At 39.4% G+C, this 16,341-nt stretch overlaps 1 protein-coding gene across 1 annotated transcript in view; it reads right to left on the reverse strand.

Moving 5' to 3' along the window:
• Positions 1-5,556: 5,556 nt before the first annotated feature.
• Positions 5,557-16,341, reverse strand: part of LOC101862447 — a gene marked incomplete in the record, with an annotated part of 59,817 nt that continues 49,032 nt past the window's right edge. Inside the window, 8 exon segments of the mRNA XM_035972179.1 lie at positions 5,557-7,808; positions 9,680-9,823; positions 10,696-10,788; positions 11,843-11,998; positions 13,125-13,232; positions 14,890-14,985; positions 15,547-15,633; positions 16,154-16,240. Of these exon segments, the coding sequence (XP_035828072.1) occupies positions 7,764-7,808; positions 9,680-9,823; positions 10,696-10,788; positions 11,843-11,998; positions 13,125-13,232; positions 14,890-14,985; positions 15,547-15,633; positions 16,154-16,240 (816 nt within the window).

Here is a 16,341-nt window from a genome sequence, read left to right on the forward strand (position 1 = left end):
TGCTGCATCCTGTGGCATATATTGAGTTTGTGATGAAGTCAAAGGCTTTTCTCCTTTTTACCACAATGTAGGATTTACAAGGCCGGAAATCTGTTTGACCCTGTATGTCAGTCACACATGATAAGGTGGAAAAGGGTGAATACTTTGTGAGCAACCCAGGTTCAGAAATGGATTTGAATAGAGGTGGCCAGCTTTAAAGCTCTGTTTTTACCGACTCTCTGATATTTGCATGAATATAACTGACAGGAATTTTCTGTGTCTGTCATATTTTTATACCCTGGGTATCGAGAACTGTACGCCACATGATCCATAGAGAGTATAGAGTAAGTCACCTGTTACTATGCCAGTGTCTGCTCGTGCCCTTCTCCTCTCCACTGCTGGCTGCCATCTGTCCCACTCTCTACTTTGATGAATTTCTTCATAAGTTTGTAGACCACTGTCAGATTTTACATTGTCAATGTACAACTAGGAGGCCTTCCCTCTTACTTATTTTTGCCGCTTCTTTGCCCTGCAGGACAAGTCTGTTTATACATGTATATTTTTACAAATGAGTGACCAAGTTACTTTTGTCTTCTTTTGCCGATCTCAGAAAGCATAACACAGTGCAGATCCAATGTGTGGAACAAGTGAAAAGCTCAATGTCCGCATCTAAAATGCTGAATTCATCTCATGATCATCCTCACTCACTACTAATTGCTGTCTAATTGATGTGGGGACTGATGGCCTCTTAGTGCCTACAATGTGATATTATTGTCCGTTGGTACAACTTTGCTTTCATGCACAAATAGAATGTTCCACATACAAACTTAGAAAGCAAACAGAGAACCACAAAATCTGACTGTTTCTTTAAAAAAAAATAAAAGCTAGAATTGTTTTCCACCTAATGATGAAAGCATTTTAAGACAGACGCATGTATTGCAGTGCACTGTAACAAACACACAAACACATTAATTTGTAAATAAATAACAACAAGCAACAAATTGAAAAGCTTTTATCGGGACGGAAATTTACTGTAAAGATATAATCTAAGGATTAATAAACGTATGTATTACACAGATTGAGTGAAGAAGTCGATGAAAACATTCATCATAACAGTTTGAGCATTAAAAAGAAATTATGTTTAACTTTTAATTTTAAGTTACAATATAAGCATGATATATATATTGCTTTCTTGAATAATGGTTTCAGCATAAAAATACATGGAGAAAAGTAGAAGAAGCTGGAAACAACACAAGGCTGACAGTGACAGACTGGGCACGTAGAAGAAAGAAATGATATTTGCTTCTTTGATTAGTTTGGTTTAAGTTTAGGGGAGAAATACTGTGCAGAAATTTCTCTCTTGATTTCAGTTTCATGACATGAAAGAACATCAAGCTGTTTTTCTCATGGGTTAATAAGCTCACATCAAAAAGAGAACCAAAGATCTAATACATCGGTTGGGTTTGTTTCTATCAAAGAGAAACACAGGTGTTCAGAGAAAGTGATATATATAGTACAGAGTGTCAGAATAAGGCAAGACAACAACAGGTATAGCTTGTTCACTTCAATCTGACAGCGGTTAAAACAAGACAAAACGAAATCGCTCTGTTCAATCTTCTCAAATCTTTGCATATATATGGGTCTTGAATGACCAACGGAATCTAAAAGCTCATTCACAAAGGTCACTGCAAACTAAGGTTCTGACATGTTTTCTTTGACTTTGATGCAAGCCTTAAGCGGGTCCCAAAAATAATCGGGGCACACACCTAAAAACTTAAAAAGTTGACATATTTTCCTCAACACCACACTTGAACGTTCGCTTAAGAAACACCGTTCAAGAGACATGGTAAGTAATTTTCAATACTGATGTGGAGACGTCTAGACCGTTGGGCAACCCCAGCTTTATTATAGCTGGCGTTGCAGCCAAGGGATGAAATCTGAAAGCTTAGACTGAAATGTGGGGGCAGGGTGGTGCAGCTGTCTCAAAATGAGCAATATGTTGGCATGGTTACTTTAAGTAATTTATTTTAGTGATCCTGCTTATGCATCCAAAGAGCGTTTTTTAATACAGTTTAATATAGGGCCCAAAGAGAAAAACTTTTTTATTACTGGATCAAGGTTTAAAAAAAAAATGTTGTTTGCTTGCTAAACTGCAGAAGTGCCATGCAAAGTTTTGTGAGCACAGGTAAATTAATAAATGAGCTAGAATTTTTTTTAAATGCGGACAGCCAGGACAGACGATCGTGAACAAGCTATAGAGACATAAACATGTTCATATTTCAGGACAAATAGTGGACTGGATCGATAACAACAACAAGGACAAATAGTGGAGAAATGAGAAACGAATAGGAGCTGTAAGTGTTTACCATTTCAAATAATTGTTCAAAACCGGAAATGAACTCTTGTCATGTTTGATGAACAAAAAAATTTGATTTGTTAGATTCTTCACACAAGACATGATACTCTGCTCAATAAAATAAACTGTAGAAAAATACAACACTTTGGCCTCTTAAAATGACACAAGACCATTGCAGAAGAGGTGCTTGAAGGAAGGATGTGGGGCAGGAGAGCCAAAGGAAGACAAAGAAACATAAAAACATGGATTGGCCTGGATATAGCAGACTGTGAGTTAGAGATGACACGCACCGTCAAAACAATGAAGTCGAAGAAACAGGAATTTTTCTTCCAGTTTGGTAATTTTTGTTGAATTTTTGTTTTTTTGGCTCAACCCCATTTATGTCCATATAAAAACACATTTCCAAGTAAATTTTAGTGAAAAACTATGATTAATGGCACAAAATATGTAAATTTTCTATATAAGAACTCCCAAGCTATAAAAGTTACCAAACTTTGGCGGCCATTTTCTTACTATTTTACCTCAGAAACCAGGCTACCCTCACCTCGTTCAATTGCAAATATCTCCAGTTCTATTCAAGATAGACGGGTATTTTTTCATAGAAAGCAAGGCAAATGAATCGGCTTTCAGATGACTCCAATTATACTCCATATGCCAAAAAATTGACGAGTGCCTGAATCCACAGCGTGGAGACACATATATTATAGCAGCACAGCCAGGGCTGCCTCAAGCTTCCAGAGGAGAGAAAGGTGGAGGGATGGTGAGAAAGTGGATGACCAATAAGAACAAGAGAACAATACATTCAAGATACATATTGATATATATATTTGTAGGAGTCGGAGAAAATATGGCAGCGAGAAGGTTCATGTTAGACTCTGAGATTATAGAAATTTCTGTTGTGGGACACAGTACTAAAAAAAAAAGTGATGAGGATAAATACAAGTGCTAGGCCTACTACTAATATATCATACTAACAATCATACAATAGTAACTCTTTCCTATCTCCATGCAGTTTGTGACTGCTGTTGACTTTTTCTTTTCCAAAGTGAGAAGAGTTGAGATTCCAAAGCAACAAGAGTTGAGATACTGTCTCTTTCACCTGCATTAGCTAACATCATCCATCTAATGTAATGTATTCAGCTAAACTTTGTCTGGTGTGCCTCTTGTAGAAGCATTTAATTTGCTGAGGGTGGGTTGCTGAAGGCCTGAGACACTAATTGTAACACAAACATCACTTGTCACATACTCTGATATGGAACGTACACATATATCATGTATATAAATCGCATACAGAGTACAGTTGATTCGTCGAGACTGCTTGCTCTGATTTCCAAGTTGCTCCTCAGGATGCTGTATTCTGAGGCGCTTGCAAAATATATTGAAGAGACCTCAAATAAAGATAGAAGTAAACAGGTTTTTTTTTTTCATTTTTATTCCTGGCGGATTCTCTAATTAAATGTAAAATAAATAACCTGTCACCCAAATGCAAACACTAATTTTCTGTGAGTGTTAGGACATAAATTGAAGGCACACTATAAACTTTACATATCCATTTTAGCTCAACAAAAACGCCCTGGTGGAAATCTTCAGATGCATAGACTAATATGATTAAATTCAGAGTTCGTACAGTCAAAGAGATATCGTTTAGGTAGAAACTTGCATGCTTTCATTTCCACATCGCCATCCTGAAAGACAAAAACTGAATCGCTGGTCGCATGTGGTAGGTGCAATGTAGTGAGGACTGTTGTGGAGGCTGCCAGCCATATATGATATGTGTAGTCTCACTGAGCTGAAGGTCAAGATTTTCTGAAAAGGGCAAAGGAAAAGTAGCTCCGATTCTGAGACTAGCTTTAGTTGGTGGCCCACACTGTGCCATGAGGTAAGAAAGGACGGTGATTCTAAGGCTCATTGCGAAAAACAAAACAATGTGATGAAATATTGCGCTGTTATTCATGTCCAAGTTTCTCCTGACTAGGTTTCAAGAGTACGGATTTCTTTTGAGCCATTCAAGTTCAAGTATTTGATTATAGTCTGCCAGCAACCGCACAAATTTCTGACGTTTTGAAAGTGCTGCTTTTCTGTGCCTTTGAGTAAAAAAGTCATCTCATGTAATAAATATCTGCTTGCCATCAATGGAGACGGGTCAGAGTTCAGATGATGTCTCTTCTCTGTGGGCTTTTCTTTGGTATCCATTTTTTATTTCCGTTGCCTCATTCCTTTTCCTAGCAGTAGCATGGCGCTTTTTCGGTATGGTTTTGAGATCATCTAAAAATCTATATTATTGTTTTCAGCTTATTTCAAGTCTGTTAATATTTCCAAATACACAAAATGGGCAGAGTTTCTTTCCTCATTGAGAAAATGATGAGTTAGATAGCACTTTTGATTTTATTGGCCTACAGGTAAATGTACTCTAGAGACTGCGTGAACTGACAAAACAGATGATACTTAATTTGTGCATTGTAAGATGGATGTGTTTGTGAGTCTGTGTATATTCACTGCTATCTGCAATTTATCTTTGTGTATAATATGTGTGTTTTTCTACTTGAATACATTTGTATCTTGATGAAAGTAAGAGTGCATTTTTTACCATGATATACAAATGGAAAATGGCTGGGAACAAAGAAACACAGTCACTGAGAAGAACTAAAGAAGCAAAGTAGACAAACACATTTTAGAAACGCTACATCATTTTCATAAGTAGCTTGGCTTTTTACAAACAACAAGCATGATAGGCACATTTAAAGGGTATAATTAAATTGTAAAAATAGTATATATGAGTGTCACAGTCAAACATCACAATATGTTGGGAAGGTTGCACTAGTCATTAACAACAAAGTCAGCACATAAGTAAATTATACAAAATGTTATTGCTAAAAATACGTGGAGGATACATGTAATTCCACAGTATTGCATAAAAAGAAAATAATTAACAAAAAGGACAGAACTGCAGATGATTACTTTTTAATAAGGAAGCTCATCATAACTGTGTAAAATTGAGAGATATACTGCTGTCAGATTATGTAGACTTTAAAGAGATTGCTAAACGAAGTACAAGTAACAGATAAAATAGAAAATCTCAGAATAAAAGAGTGACAGAGCTATCCGTACGTCGTGTTTTACTATCGTATCCATACCACGTGGGGAACTCTGTGCCGCCACTTTCCAAAGAGGAAATTTATTTGTTAATCCGACCCGTACGCTTGGCATAGCAGTCGGTAAAAATGATTTTTTGAGAAATATTGAAAGTTTCAAAGAGATCTTCGCACTAGAAGTATTCTAAAATGTGAAGAATATAACTGCCGGGGTACACAAAATAACCCTAGGGTGTACGGATAGGGTTAAGTATGTAGACTCAGCTAAAAGAAAATTAAGACAACTCTGACGGAATTAAAAGGGACCAAACGATAGAGTTTGAAAAGCCATGTAACTTCTAAACAGTCAGAGTTTGAGAGTAACAAGAAAGCATGAAACAATATTATTTTAAGAGTGTCACAGAAGGGAAAGGTAACTTGTGAGGCTGGGCAACTGTGGTAGCGACTGCCCACGAAGGCACAGGGCAATCATTCTCCCATTTCTCCCAACTATTAGGATGGGCACACATCCTGCCGGGAATAGCCCTGTCTCTCATGTGATGAGTCACATGCCTAAAAGAGACTGATTGTGTCAGATCAGAGTTTCAAGTTCAACTTTTGTGTCCTTTTAATGGTGTAAGAGAACATGTCAAGGCACAATACTGTTTATGGACTCAAACTGTACCTTAAGCAAAAGAGAGCAGAGCCTTATTTTGAGCCTGGTCAAGAAAAGCTCAGAGACTCAAAACTTTATGAAAGTATACTTCTTGTAAGAAATTGTAATGATGTAAAGAAAAGATATGCAGGCTGAAGCTTCTTCCTTTGTGGAAATTGCCTCCACATGTCATAAGACTAGAGCGTTTACATGCCACTTGTGGTAACAGTCACGCTCAGAGCCCAAAGACATCATCTTGGTGGGGGTCACACCGGTCTCAAAGGTCATCTTTCTCATGACCTTTGTGCTCCTCGCTTGGAGTATGCTCTGTTGATAGCCTCCAGCAAACCTGAGACGGGTCTTTTGTGATTTCCATTTGGTTAATTGGCCAGTACAACTGACATGCTCCAGTGGGTTTCTTGTTGAAGTCTTTAGAATGAGGTTTGGCTTTGTCAATTCACATTGTTCAGTGGCAGATAAACTTCCGTGAAGGGTCATTATATTCCTCAGATGAAGAGAAAATCTGAGCCATTTCCCGATTTTCACAAAATTGCAGTCTGATCATTGCACAGAAAAGTTGGAATCAACTTGCTCAAAGGCACACAAGTCTTTATCAAGCAGTCTATTTCTGTCTTTGAAATTTATAGCAAATAGATACTCGTATTTTCTCCAAATGCACAAGTAACTGGAACACACTTTCCATAACAACGTTCGAACTTCCCTTCGAATTAAAGCACAAAGGAATAAGTCCGAAGTTTTTGATTGTCTTTTCACAGGAAATAATACCAGTCTATGAACACAACAACTGAATTCATTGTCAACAAGTTGATCACAGTTTCACACTAGTCATTGCTTTTCAACATACACACAAGTGTCAATATAATAAATTAATATCGTCTTTGGTTTGATTGTCACTAGTAAGATCAGCAGTATTGCCAACCTTGCTGTTTGTTGTTGGTTTACATCACAAGGTTTTTCACTCACATTGGAACGCACAATAATTAGCCGTGGGTTATGTTATCTGCAACTTTGAGCTAAAGTTTTGTCAACTTTTATCGACTGGTCTCAGGACCACCATTGTTTCTTCACACAATGAGATCAGGAGAAGTCACCATTGGTCAGAACAGACTTTGTCTAGTATCCACCGAAAAACTGAAATGATTTGATAGGCCTATTTCCATAATGATGTTATTTTTTGGAGTGTCCATTCTTGGCTAAAAAAGAGTAACTTTCTTCCAAGTTTGAAAATAATTCTGTCCTGTCTGTAACTAATAAATTATCAAGTAGATAGATTCCTCTCATGATGATGTTTCTGCACTTTGGTTACAATAACATGATCTTTATATCTCTGACTTTGCATCTTCAATTTTCACATCAAACTTTTTGAAATGATTCTATGATCTCCTTTGAGTTCTCAGTAAATTACTTTCCCTCGTCTGCTCAGTTTAAATTACTGAACTATTCATTTCTTGTACTAAAACAGTTTTGTTTCTTTCTCACTATGACTTCGCTGGGTAAATCCAAAAGCTATCATTTTCTTTTTGTAATTTGTATTGACACACTTGACAAAAAATCAAAACACAAAATTCCTTGAAACTGCAGACAGAGGGATGTCTTGTTCCATCACACAACAAATCCCTGACGAAATGAAGACGAAACAAGATGAAATCTTGGCGTCAGGGAACTGTGTGGTCTTCGGTCTTTAGTTTGCTGCCATGTTTCCTTCTTCATAGAGTTTGTAGACAAGCTGTGGAGAAAAATTGACAGTTACTGAAAACTTTCTGTTTGTCATGATGATGAAGTAAAAAATAACGAGCAGTTGATAATGACAACAAAGTTACTGCTTGAAAAGGACAAGAATTTGCTCTACTGTGTACAGGCCTCGAGCATTTGAGTGACGTCTTTCTGAAACAAATTTTCAGGCACATATTGGCAGAGTTTGGTGCAAAATTAGTTCATTACTTCTCACATCTCGAGTACTTTGAGAGCAAAATAAAGAACTCAATGTGGGTGGTCCGTGGGTGCTCTGGCGTGGTATGCTCCTTCTTTCCTATACTTTACTTTACTTTTCCGATCCAGCGGCCATTTGGGTTCTAGCCCTTCGGTCTGTCGATATGGCAAAGAATTGACAGGTTTTAATCAGCTGTGCTTCTTTCCTATCAAACATCTATCCTCCTTATCTTCTTTCTTTCTTTTGTGTTTGTTACTCTCTTGGAACATCCCTAATCTTTAAAGGAAAGACGTCGCCATAATCAGACAGCCACCGGAACAATCAGTATGGATACCTTGTGGGCTTTGGTGCTGGGGGGAACTGAGCACTTATGGACCTGTCCGGTGTGCAATGACCTTGCCCAGGACAGGTAATACAGGTAATCCCTAATCTTTGGCACTTATAATATGACCTTATTCTTATTATGTTGCAAGTGCTGTGAAACTTTTACTAAAACTAACTAAAAGAACTCAACTGTTAGTTCTGTTCAATGTGGGGGGGGGGGGGGGGGGTGAAGGAGGCAGTCAAAATGAAACGGTGCCAAAGAAATGTTCTTTGTTCAAACTGCACTTAACCCTTAAGATTCTGGTCCCTGATAAATGTTTGCCCGATAAGCGCAATCCCGCGTGGCGCTCCACAGCTGGTCCCTGATCAGTCGTCGTCCCGCGCGGGCAACGCATTTCGTTTACGGCGGGGTCTGCATCTGTGTGCTAAAATGTGTGTGCGTCAATCTGCTTGTGCCTGAGTGTCCATCTCAAACTTACTGCATTGTTTTGCAACGCGTGGCGTTGGTAGAGATAACAGAGCGTCGGTTGAGACGTTCATCCAATGAAATATGAGCATTTTGACCCAGTTAGACACTTGAGGGACTCAAAGGATATTCAGGAAATAGGACTTTCATCTTTCAATGCAAACACCTTTCCTCACTTTTCAAACGATCTAATTCTTACACCAAACGTTGTTTCCTGATGTAAATAATCATATTTGGTGGTTTTTGAACCATTGTCCTACCAGAGGGAGACATTTGAGAGCAACTGAATAAAATAAATATTAGGAAATTATCCCATTTTTTCCCCCTTTCGAACGATAGCTGATAAGCAGCTGTTCGCAAGTTCATTCATAATAGGTGTGAAATCTGGAAAACTCTGGAAAAGTTATTCGATTTGGTGTAACTTCCAATCTCAGCGTCTCTGATCTACCGACGAGGGGATAATGGGATTATTCGTGTGATCGCAACACTTATTCATTGATCATATCAGTTTGCTATAAAAGATGAGGTGTTTCCCTGACCTGCCGCGGTACGCTCGCGTGACCAGTGCCTGACCCCGGCGCCCCGCGGCACAAGCCCGCAGGCGACGTAAGTGGGTCATCGATCGATAAGAGCCCTCTTCCAGTTAACCCCGCAGGACTAGAATTAAAATAAGCCTTACACTCTTAAAGTGGGTGGTTGGCGGGTGCTCTGGTGTGGTTTGCTCCTTCTTTCCTATCAAACATCAATCGTCCTTATCCCCCCTTCTTCTTTTTTATGTTTGTTACTCTCTTGTAACACCTCTAATCTTCTCGCGCTCATATGACCTTATGCAGTTGCGAGCGTCGTAAAAACCTCTACTAAAACTAAAAAAACTAACACTCTTAAACTTGGTCTTGAGTCCCTCCATGAAGTAGTCGGTGGCCTTGCCGTGTGGGATGAGACTCTCCAGTGGCCGGCCGGCCCGCTCTCGGCTGTATTGCTCTTCCAGGCCACGAGGGATGTAGTCCACGTTCACCTGGACCTGCAAGAGTGGAACCCATACCGAAAGTCAATAAAAGATGTGGTATGCATTATAAAACCCACTTCAGCTCAAATCGCTCTCTACTACTACCCTTCTACTTCTAGATATTGCCAACCACACAATCCTCAGCTTATGGATCTCTATTAATAAAGTTTCGGGCTGGGTCCATACAGAGATACAATAGACCTTACGTTGAACAGACAATCATATATCAGTTGTCGTTTTTTTTTGTTTGTCACATATTGGAAGTGTTAGTCTGTGGAGATGATCAAGTATCGCTTGTGTCACTCACTGTGAAGGAAACTGTGACAAGCACTGACTATGGGCGCTTAAATGACCAAAATTGTGTCGATAGTGCCGTAAAACATCTATCCAATCAATCAATCAAGCACCGACTCTAGGGGGCCTGCTACTCACTGAAACAAACATAAGTTTCTGCAGTATCTAGTACTATGGTCTCAAGCACATAATGTTGATGATAAGCTTACGTATGAGCAGGCATACATCCAAGACCAAGCAGAAAAATACACACAAACACCGATGAGCTATCCACTATTCCCCAAATCATATGCCCCCCCCCCCCCTATATATATATATATATATATATATATATATATATATATATATATATATATATATATATATATATATAAATAAAACAAGGATACCTTGACTAATACTTTTTCATATGATTTAAATGTTTAAAAATAAAGCATTAAGGGAACACAAGGATAAGAAACAAAATGAACAGAGTTTCCTTGGAGTCTCCTTAAAGAGAGCATTTTCACTTCGACAGCCATAAAAAGTTTGCAGCCTAAACACTTTGTAAGGATTGGAGGAAACTAAAACAAGTTGAGATAGGAGAAACTCACTAGTTTCGAGGATGGAACATCATACATGAGCTCATCATCTCGGCGGGCGTCACACAAGCGCACAAACACAGATGCTCCCTCCAGCAGTTTGATCTGGAAAAAACAATGAAAAAACTAGGCCAACATGTCCCGCTTAAACAATGCAATACAGTTTGACTGCTCAGTGTCAGACTACATTATAAGTAGTCGGTGGCCTAGTGGTTAGGCTCTCGGACTCGCAACCGTAAGGTCGTGGGTTTGAATCCCGTCAAGGACCCGACGTTGTGTCCTTGGGAAAGGCACTTTACACAAATTTTTCTCACTTCACCCAGGTGGGAATGGGTACCCGGCTATAAACAGCGAAAGATCTTGTCAGTTTGTTAGTGTTTGAGCGCTTAATCAGCTGCTTGCACTGTATGCTTCACGGGAAGCTGAGAATATTTCGGAGTGTTCTATGGTCTGCTGGGATAATAATATAGTGTAAAGCGCATAGAGCCTGCTGTTGAGCGGGGATATGCGTTATACAAATGCTATCTATTATTATCTATTATTAGTCACTTTTCAAAATGGTATATGGCGGAGTCTGACATTAAGAAGGTGATTTGTTCCTAAAACAAAAGAAAGATTGACACAATAATATTACAGTCGGACTTGTCCTAGATGATCATCCATTGTTCAGGACAAGAGTGGTAATCTTAGATGAGTGGTCATCTTGGATAGTGTTATTATAATATTCTTGAAAATGCAAGAGGGGAAATAGGAAGGGGTCGCTTGTACAGGTGATTGTCTTGGGCAGGTGGTCATTCGAGCAAGTTCGATCGTATTTACAAAACCAATGAAGGTTTGATTAGCTATTCATGATTCCTGTACATTATGGTATTCCAGCAGGCTTTGTCTCATGCAATTCAGCCCAGAACCATATTGTAGAGGCTGGACATCTCCAAAAGTTGTTCTTTCTCATAGTTTCGGAAAACTGTTTATGTCAGCAGCAAAAGGAAGAAATTGTGATTGTAATGTATTGCAGGATAGCATATTGAAAGCTTTTTTAATTATTCAGTAAACCTCACACTATTCAAAGTGATGTCCTTTCAAATGGACTTAGAAAATGGGCAGTGTAAATCAGTCTATGACAAAGAGTGTAAATTGGCAAAACTTTGTTTGAACGTACAGATTTTCCACGGATGTTCCTCTCCATCCATTCCTTGCATGGTTCCCGTGCCAACTGCTTCAGCATCTGCTGGTTGGGCGCACCTTGGAAAAGAGGCAACTGGAAAGTTTCTGTGTAGCAATACTTGTCCTTGAAGATCTGAACAGCTGTCCATGCCTGTTTATGTGAAAAGAAATAATGCATACGTTATTTTGCAATAATAGAAAATGTCTTATATGCATGCACGCATGCACACACTCACTCGAGTACATGCATTCATGTAAACATGAGAATATACACTTTTCGTTTTAGTTAGTGTTTTACGGCACTTGCAACACAGTTAGGTCAAACAAGTGCCAAAAATAAGAGGTGTTACAAGATAGTAACAAACACAAAAAAGAAAGATACATAACAATGACAATTTAAAAAAGTAAAACACACACTTACTCACAAACTCACAGACACACCCACAAGTACAGTGAACAGATACATGATGTATACAGTATAACACAGACAGGTCGAACACAGAGGACTCGAAATCACGCATCCTCCGTCGAACTATGCCTGCGGTTCCATTTTATTCTTCTTCTCTATCTTTGTAAGACATCCCTCAAACTATGGATCCCTCAAACTACTGAGGCCGGTCCTGACGAAACTGAGCTGTGTGTGTTATACTGTATATAGCTCCAGTGACCTCACCTGTCGCCCCTGCAGGTGGGGGCCCCCGTAGTTTTACTATGGGGGAGTAAAGAATACACCTGCCGTGATACTGCGTGTCGTAAGAGGCGACTAAAGGTGCCTAGGTCTGGCCACCTGAAAAGTGACAGTTTGCGGAGGGCCAACTACCCGACCCAGTAAAAAAGGAAAGTTATAGAAACACGAACAAAACATGCCTTATAATTTTTCCATCTTGGGAGACGGAGGAGCTTCTGCATCAGCAGGAACAATGAAGGATAGCGGATAAAGTCGAAAGGACTCTTCTGACCTGAAACCTTCTCTGTCGAACAAGTCTCTCCGGATTGCGTCGTGGAATGTTCGCACCATGTATGAAGCAGGAAGAAAAGATATAGGCTGCACATACTAGGAGTCAGCGAAACCCACTGGATACAGTCTGGACAGAAGCAGCTCAGCTGTTCGGGGGAACAAATATTAGAAAAGTGGGAAGACGTGGAGTGACATCAAGCGACTAGCCCAGGATAGGGAAAGGTGGAGAGTGTATGTTCATGGCCTATATCCTGCCCCAGGGTGAGAAAGGCAATGATGATGATGATGATGATGATGATGATGAAGATGACGACCTCACCTGTTCCAGCAGACCGTACTTATAGTTGTCCCTGGAGACGTTGACAAACACTTCCTGTAGGTGAATGATGGCCACAAGGAACCTGTGATAGGACCTCCGAGGAAAATGCTGGGGACAAATAACAATAATAGTGTTGATAGGGGCGTTAAACTCATACCATTTCACCATTTCACAAATAACAAAAAAAGTTACCATTTAGAACTCAGGGTTTTACTACAGCCTACCAGTGTCTGTGGTGTTGTGTTTAGATGTCTGTGGTGTTGTGTTTAGATGTCTGTGGTGCTGTGTTTAGATGTCTGTGGTGTTGTGTTTAGATGTCTGTGGTGTTGTGTTTAGATGTCTGTGGTGTTGTGGTTAGATGTCTGTGGTGTTGTGTTTAGATGTCTGTGGTTATGTGGTTAGATGTCTGTGGTGTTGTGGTTATGTGTTAAGATGTCTGTGGTGTTGTGTTTAGATGTCTGTGGGGTTGTGGTTAGATGTCTGTGGTGTTGTGTTTAGATGTCTGTGGTGTTGTGTTTAGATGTCTGTGGGGTTGTGTTTAGATGTCTGTGGTGTTGTGGTTAGATGTCTGTGGTGTTGTGTTTAGATGTCTGTGGTTATGTGGTTAGATGTCTGTGGTGTTGTGGTTATGTGTTTAGATGTCTGTGGTGTTGTGTTTAGATGTCTGTGGGGTTGTGTTTAGATGTCTGTGGTGTTGTGTTTAGATGTCTGTGGTGCTGTGTTTAGATGTCTGTGGTGTTGTGTTTAGATGTCTGTGGTGTGATGTTTAGATGTCTGTGGTGTTGTGTTTAGAAGCTTCGCTGTTGCAATTTCCATTTCCGAGTGTGGAGAGAATTTTTATTGAGTATCTCCGACTCTCTGCTAGGATGTTGTATCCTTCTCAGTCCTGGTTAGCCCTGTCAGGCGGGGTCGAAGCAAAGCAGCCCCCTTCCTAAATGGTTTACATAGTGTTGATGGAGGCGTAAAACTTCTACAATTAAATAATGTTCAGGGTTATATGAATGGATTATATTGAGATAGTAAGACAGTTTGAAAAGCTGAGAACTGAATTTTGCTTTCTTTCATAATAATAGATGGCCCGTTGAATTTTTAGATAAAGCAGTCCGCAGGCAAAGAAAACTTAGATGTCATACAAAGATAGACGAAATAAAACAACATCTGAATCTTTCAATGATATTTATAAAAATATAATAATAATAATTGCATTTATATAGCGCATATCCATGCTCAAGAGCTTGCTCTATGCCCTTTACAACTATTATTACCCCAGCAGACCCTCTGAGAACACTTAGAAACATTCTCAGCTTCCGCGGAAGCATACAGTGCAAGCTGCGGATTTCACGCGCTCAAACACTATCAAACTGACAAAATCTTTCACTGTCTATAGCTGGGTACCCATTTCCACCTGGGTGAAGTGAGGAAAATTTGTGCAAAGTGCCTTTCCCAAGGACACAACGTCGGGCCCCTGACGGGATTCGAACCCACGACCTTACGGTTGCGAGTTCGAGAGCCTAACCACTAGGCCACCGACGCCACATATAAGACACTTTCTAAACCACTTTTTCTATGAATTGCGTAGAGTACAGAGTCTAGGGTGGCCCTGATGAGCAGCGCACTTTCTAAATATGTAACTCGTGTAAGTGAGGCCATAGACATAAATTTCATGTCCGTATCAGACAACGACACAATTAAAAGGATGATTTGTGCATTCAGGGTGTGGTTTTTTAGAGTTCAGATGTTTCAAAATAAGTTTTACTGGTCAAACCTTAAAGCCGTCTTTCCAGGCTGGTGAACTGTGAGTGCTGCGAGGGTCAAGGTTTTCTGTGAAGGTCAGTTTGTCGTAGGTTGCATGTGGCGTACCCTGAAATATAAACAGGCAAAACAATTAGCATTTCCGTTCAAGAAGTCTAGTTCTATAAATACCCCAGCACGCTGCGATACAGAAAAGAGAAAGAGCAACAGGGTTCCAAAATGAAAAAAAAAAAAAATCCAAACATGTGAAACTTTACGCACAGGGTCAGTCCTGCAGGCTCATTGCACTAGATCATTACCCTTTTGAAACAAAACACATACCTCTTTGCACTCTACCATTATTTTTCTTAAAACCAAACACATGTCTCAGCGAGAAAGTGTCTGAATTGAGAGGTTTGCTGTCAGGAACTCTGTAGTGGTGGGTGGTTGGCGGGCACCTGCTGTGGTTTGCTCCTTCTTTCCTATCAAACATCTTATCTATCGTCCTTGCTGTACCTTTCTTCCTTCTTTTCTTTGTATCTCACTCCTTAGTAACACCTCTAATTCTTGGCACATATAAGACCTATTTGTGTTGCAAGTGCCGTAAAACTCGAATCAAAATTAAGCTTTGGTGTAAGGGTCTGCCAGTAGACCCTGGAGGCTAGGGCTAAATGGATTATAAACAACTTACCATGTAAAATGCCCCTGGAGGATTGAGGCAGATGTGTGCGTAGGTGAAGTTTGCCCATGGAAGGTTCACCGCACTGTCAAGAGCCAGCTGGGTAGATGGACAAAAAAGGCAATTTTTCACCCCTGATAGAAAAGGCAATCTTTCACCACTGATAGAAAAGGTGCTTGTTAAGAAAATAAACACTTTTGTTCAACCTAGGACTTTGTGACCAGGCATTTATTCATCTTGTAGTAACAAAAAGATTAGGTGTTGAAGGACAAGTTAAATTTTTCTGACTCTGGTTAAAAACATCTTTAGTTTTACACAAAACAGACCTGGTCAAATTATTGACTTGAAAGTGGAATATGAATACATACAGACATCTCTTTACTTGGCTGAGTCTGTGTAAAGTTATTTCAGTGCATGGAAGGATACAAAACAGAACAGCTTCATAGTTAAGGAGCAAACGTTCTAATTATATGGAGGGTTGGTATTAAAAACAGTTTGTTTCAAGTTGATGTACAAGAAAATAAATATTACACAATTATAACAAAATACTACATAAACAACAACATTAAAAACTATGATAAAGTAATTATTTAATGAATTCCATTTTGACACACTTTACCTTGAGTCCCTGCCTGGGGCTATACTGACTGATGAAGTTCAAGTCTTGATCCAAAGGCTTTGACTCCATGGACTTTGTGAGCTGATTCTGTTAGGAGAAAATAGAATGAACAGGTTACAGGATGTGAGGAATATGATTTACAGAAGTCAGAGTTTCCATAAAATTAAAGACAAATTCCCTTTTTTGTA

Source organism: Aplysia californica, unplaced genomic scaffold, assembly GCF_000002075.1.
Source record: "Aplysia californica isolate F4 #8 unplaced genomic scaffold, AplCal3.0 scaffold00602, whole genome shotgun sequence".
NCBI classification, from domain to species: Eukaryota; Metazoa; Mollusca; class Gastropoda; order Aplysiida; family Aplysiidae; genus Aplysia; species Aplysia californica.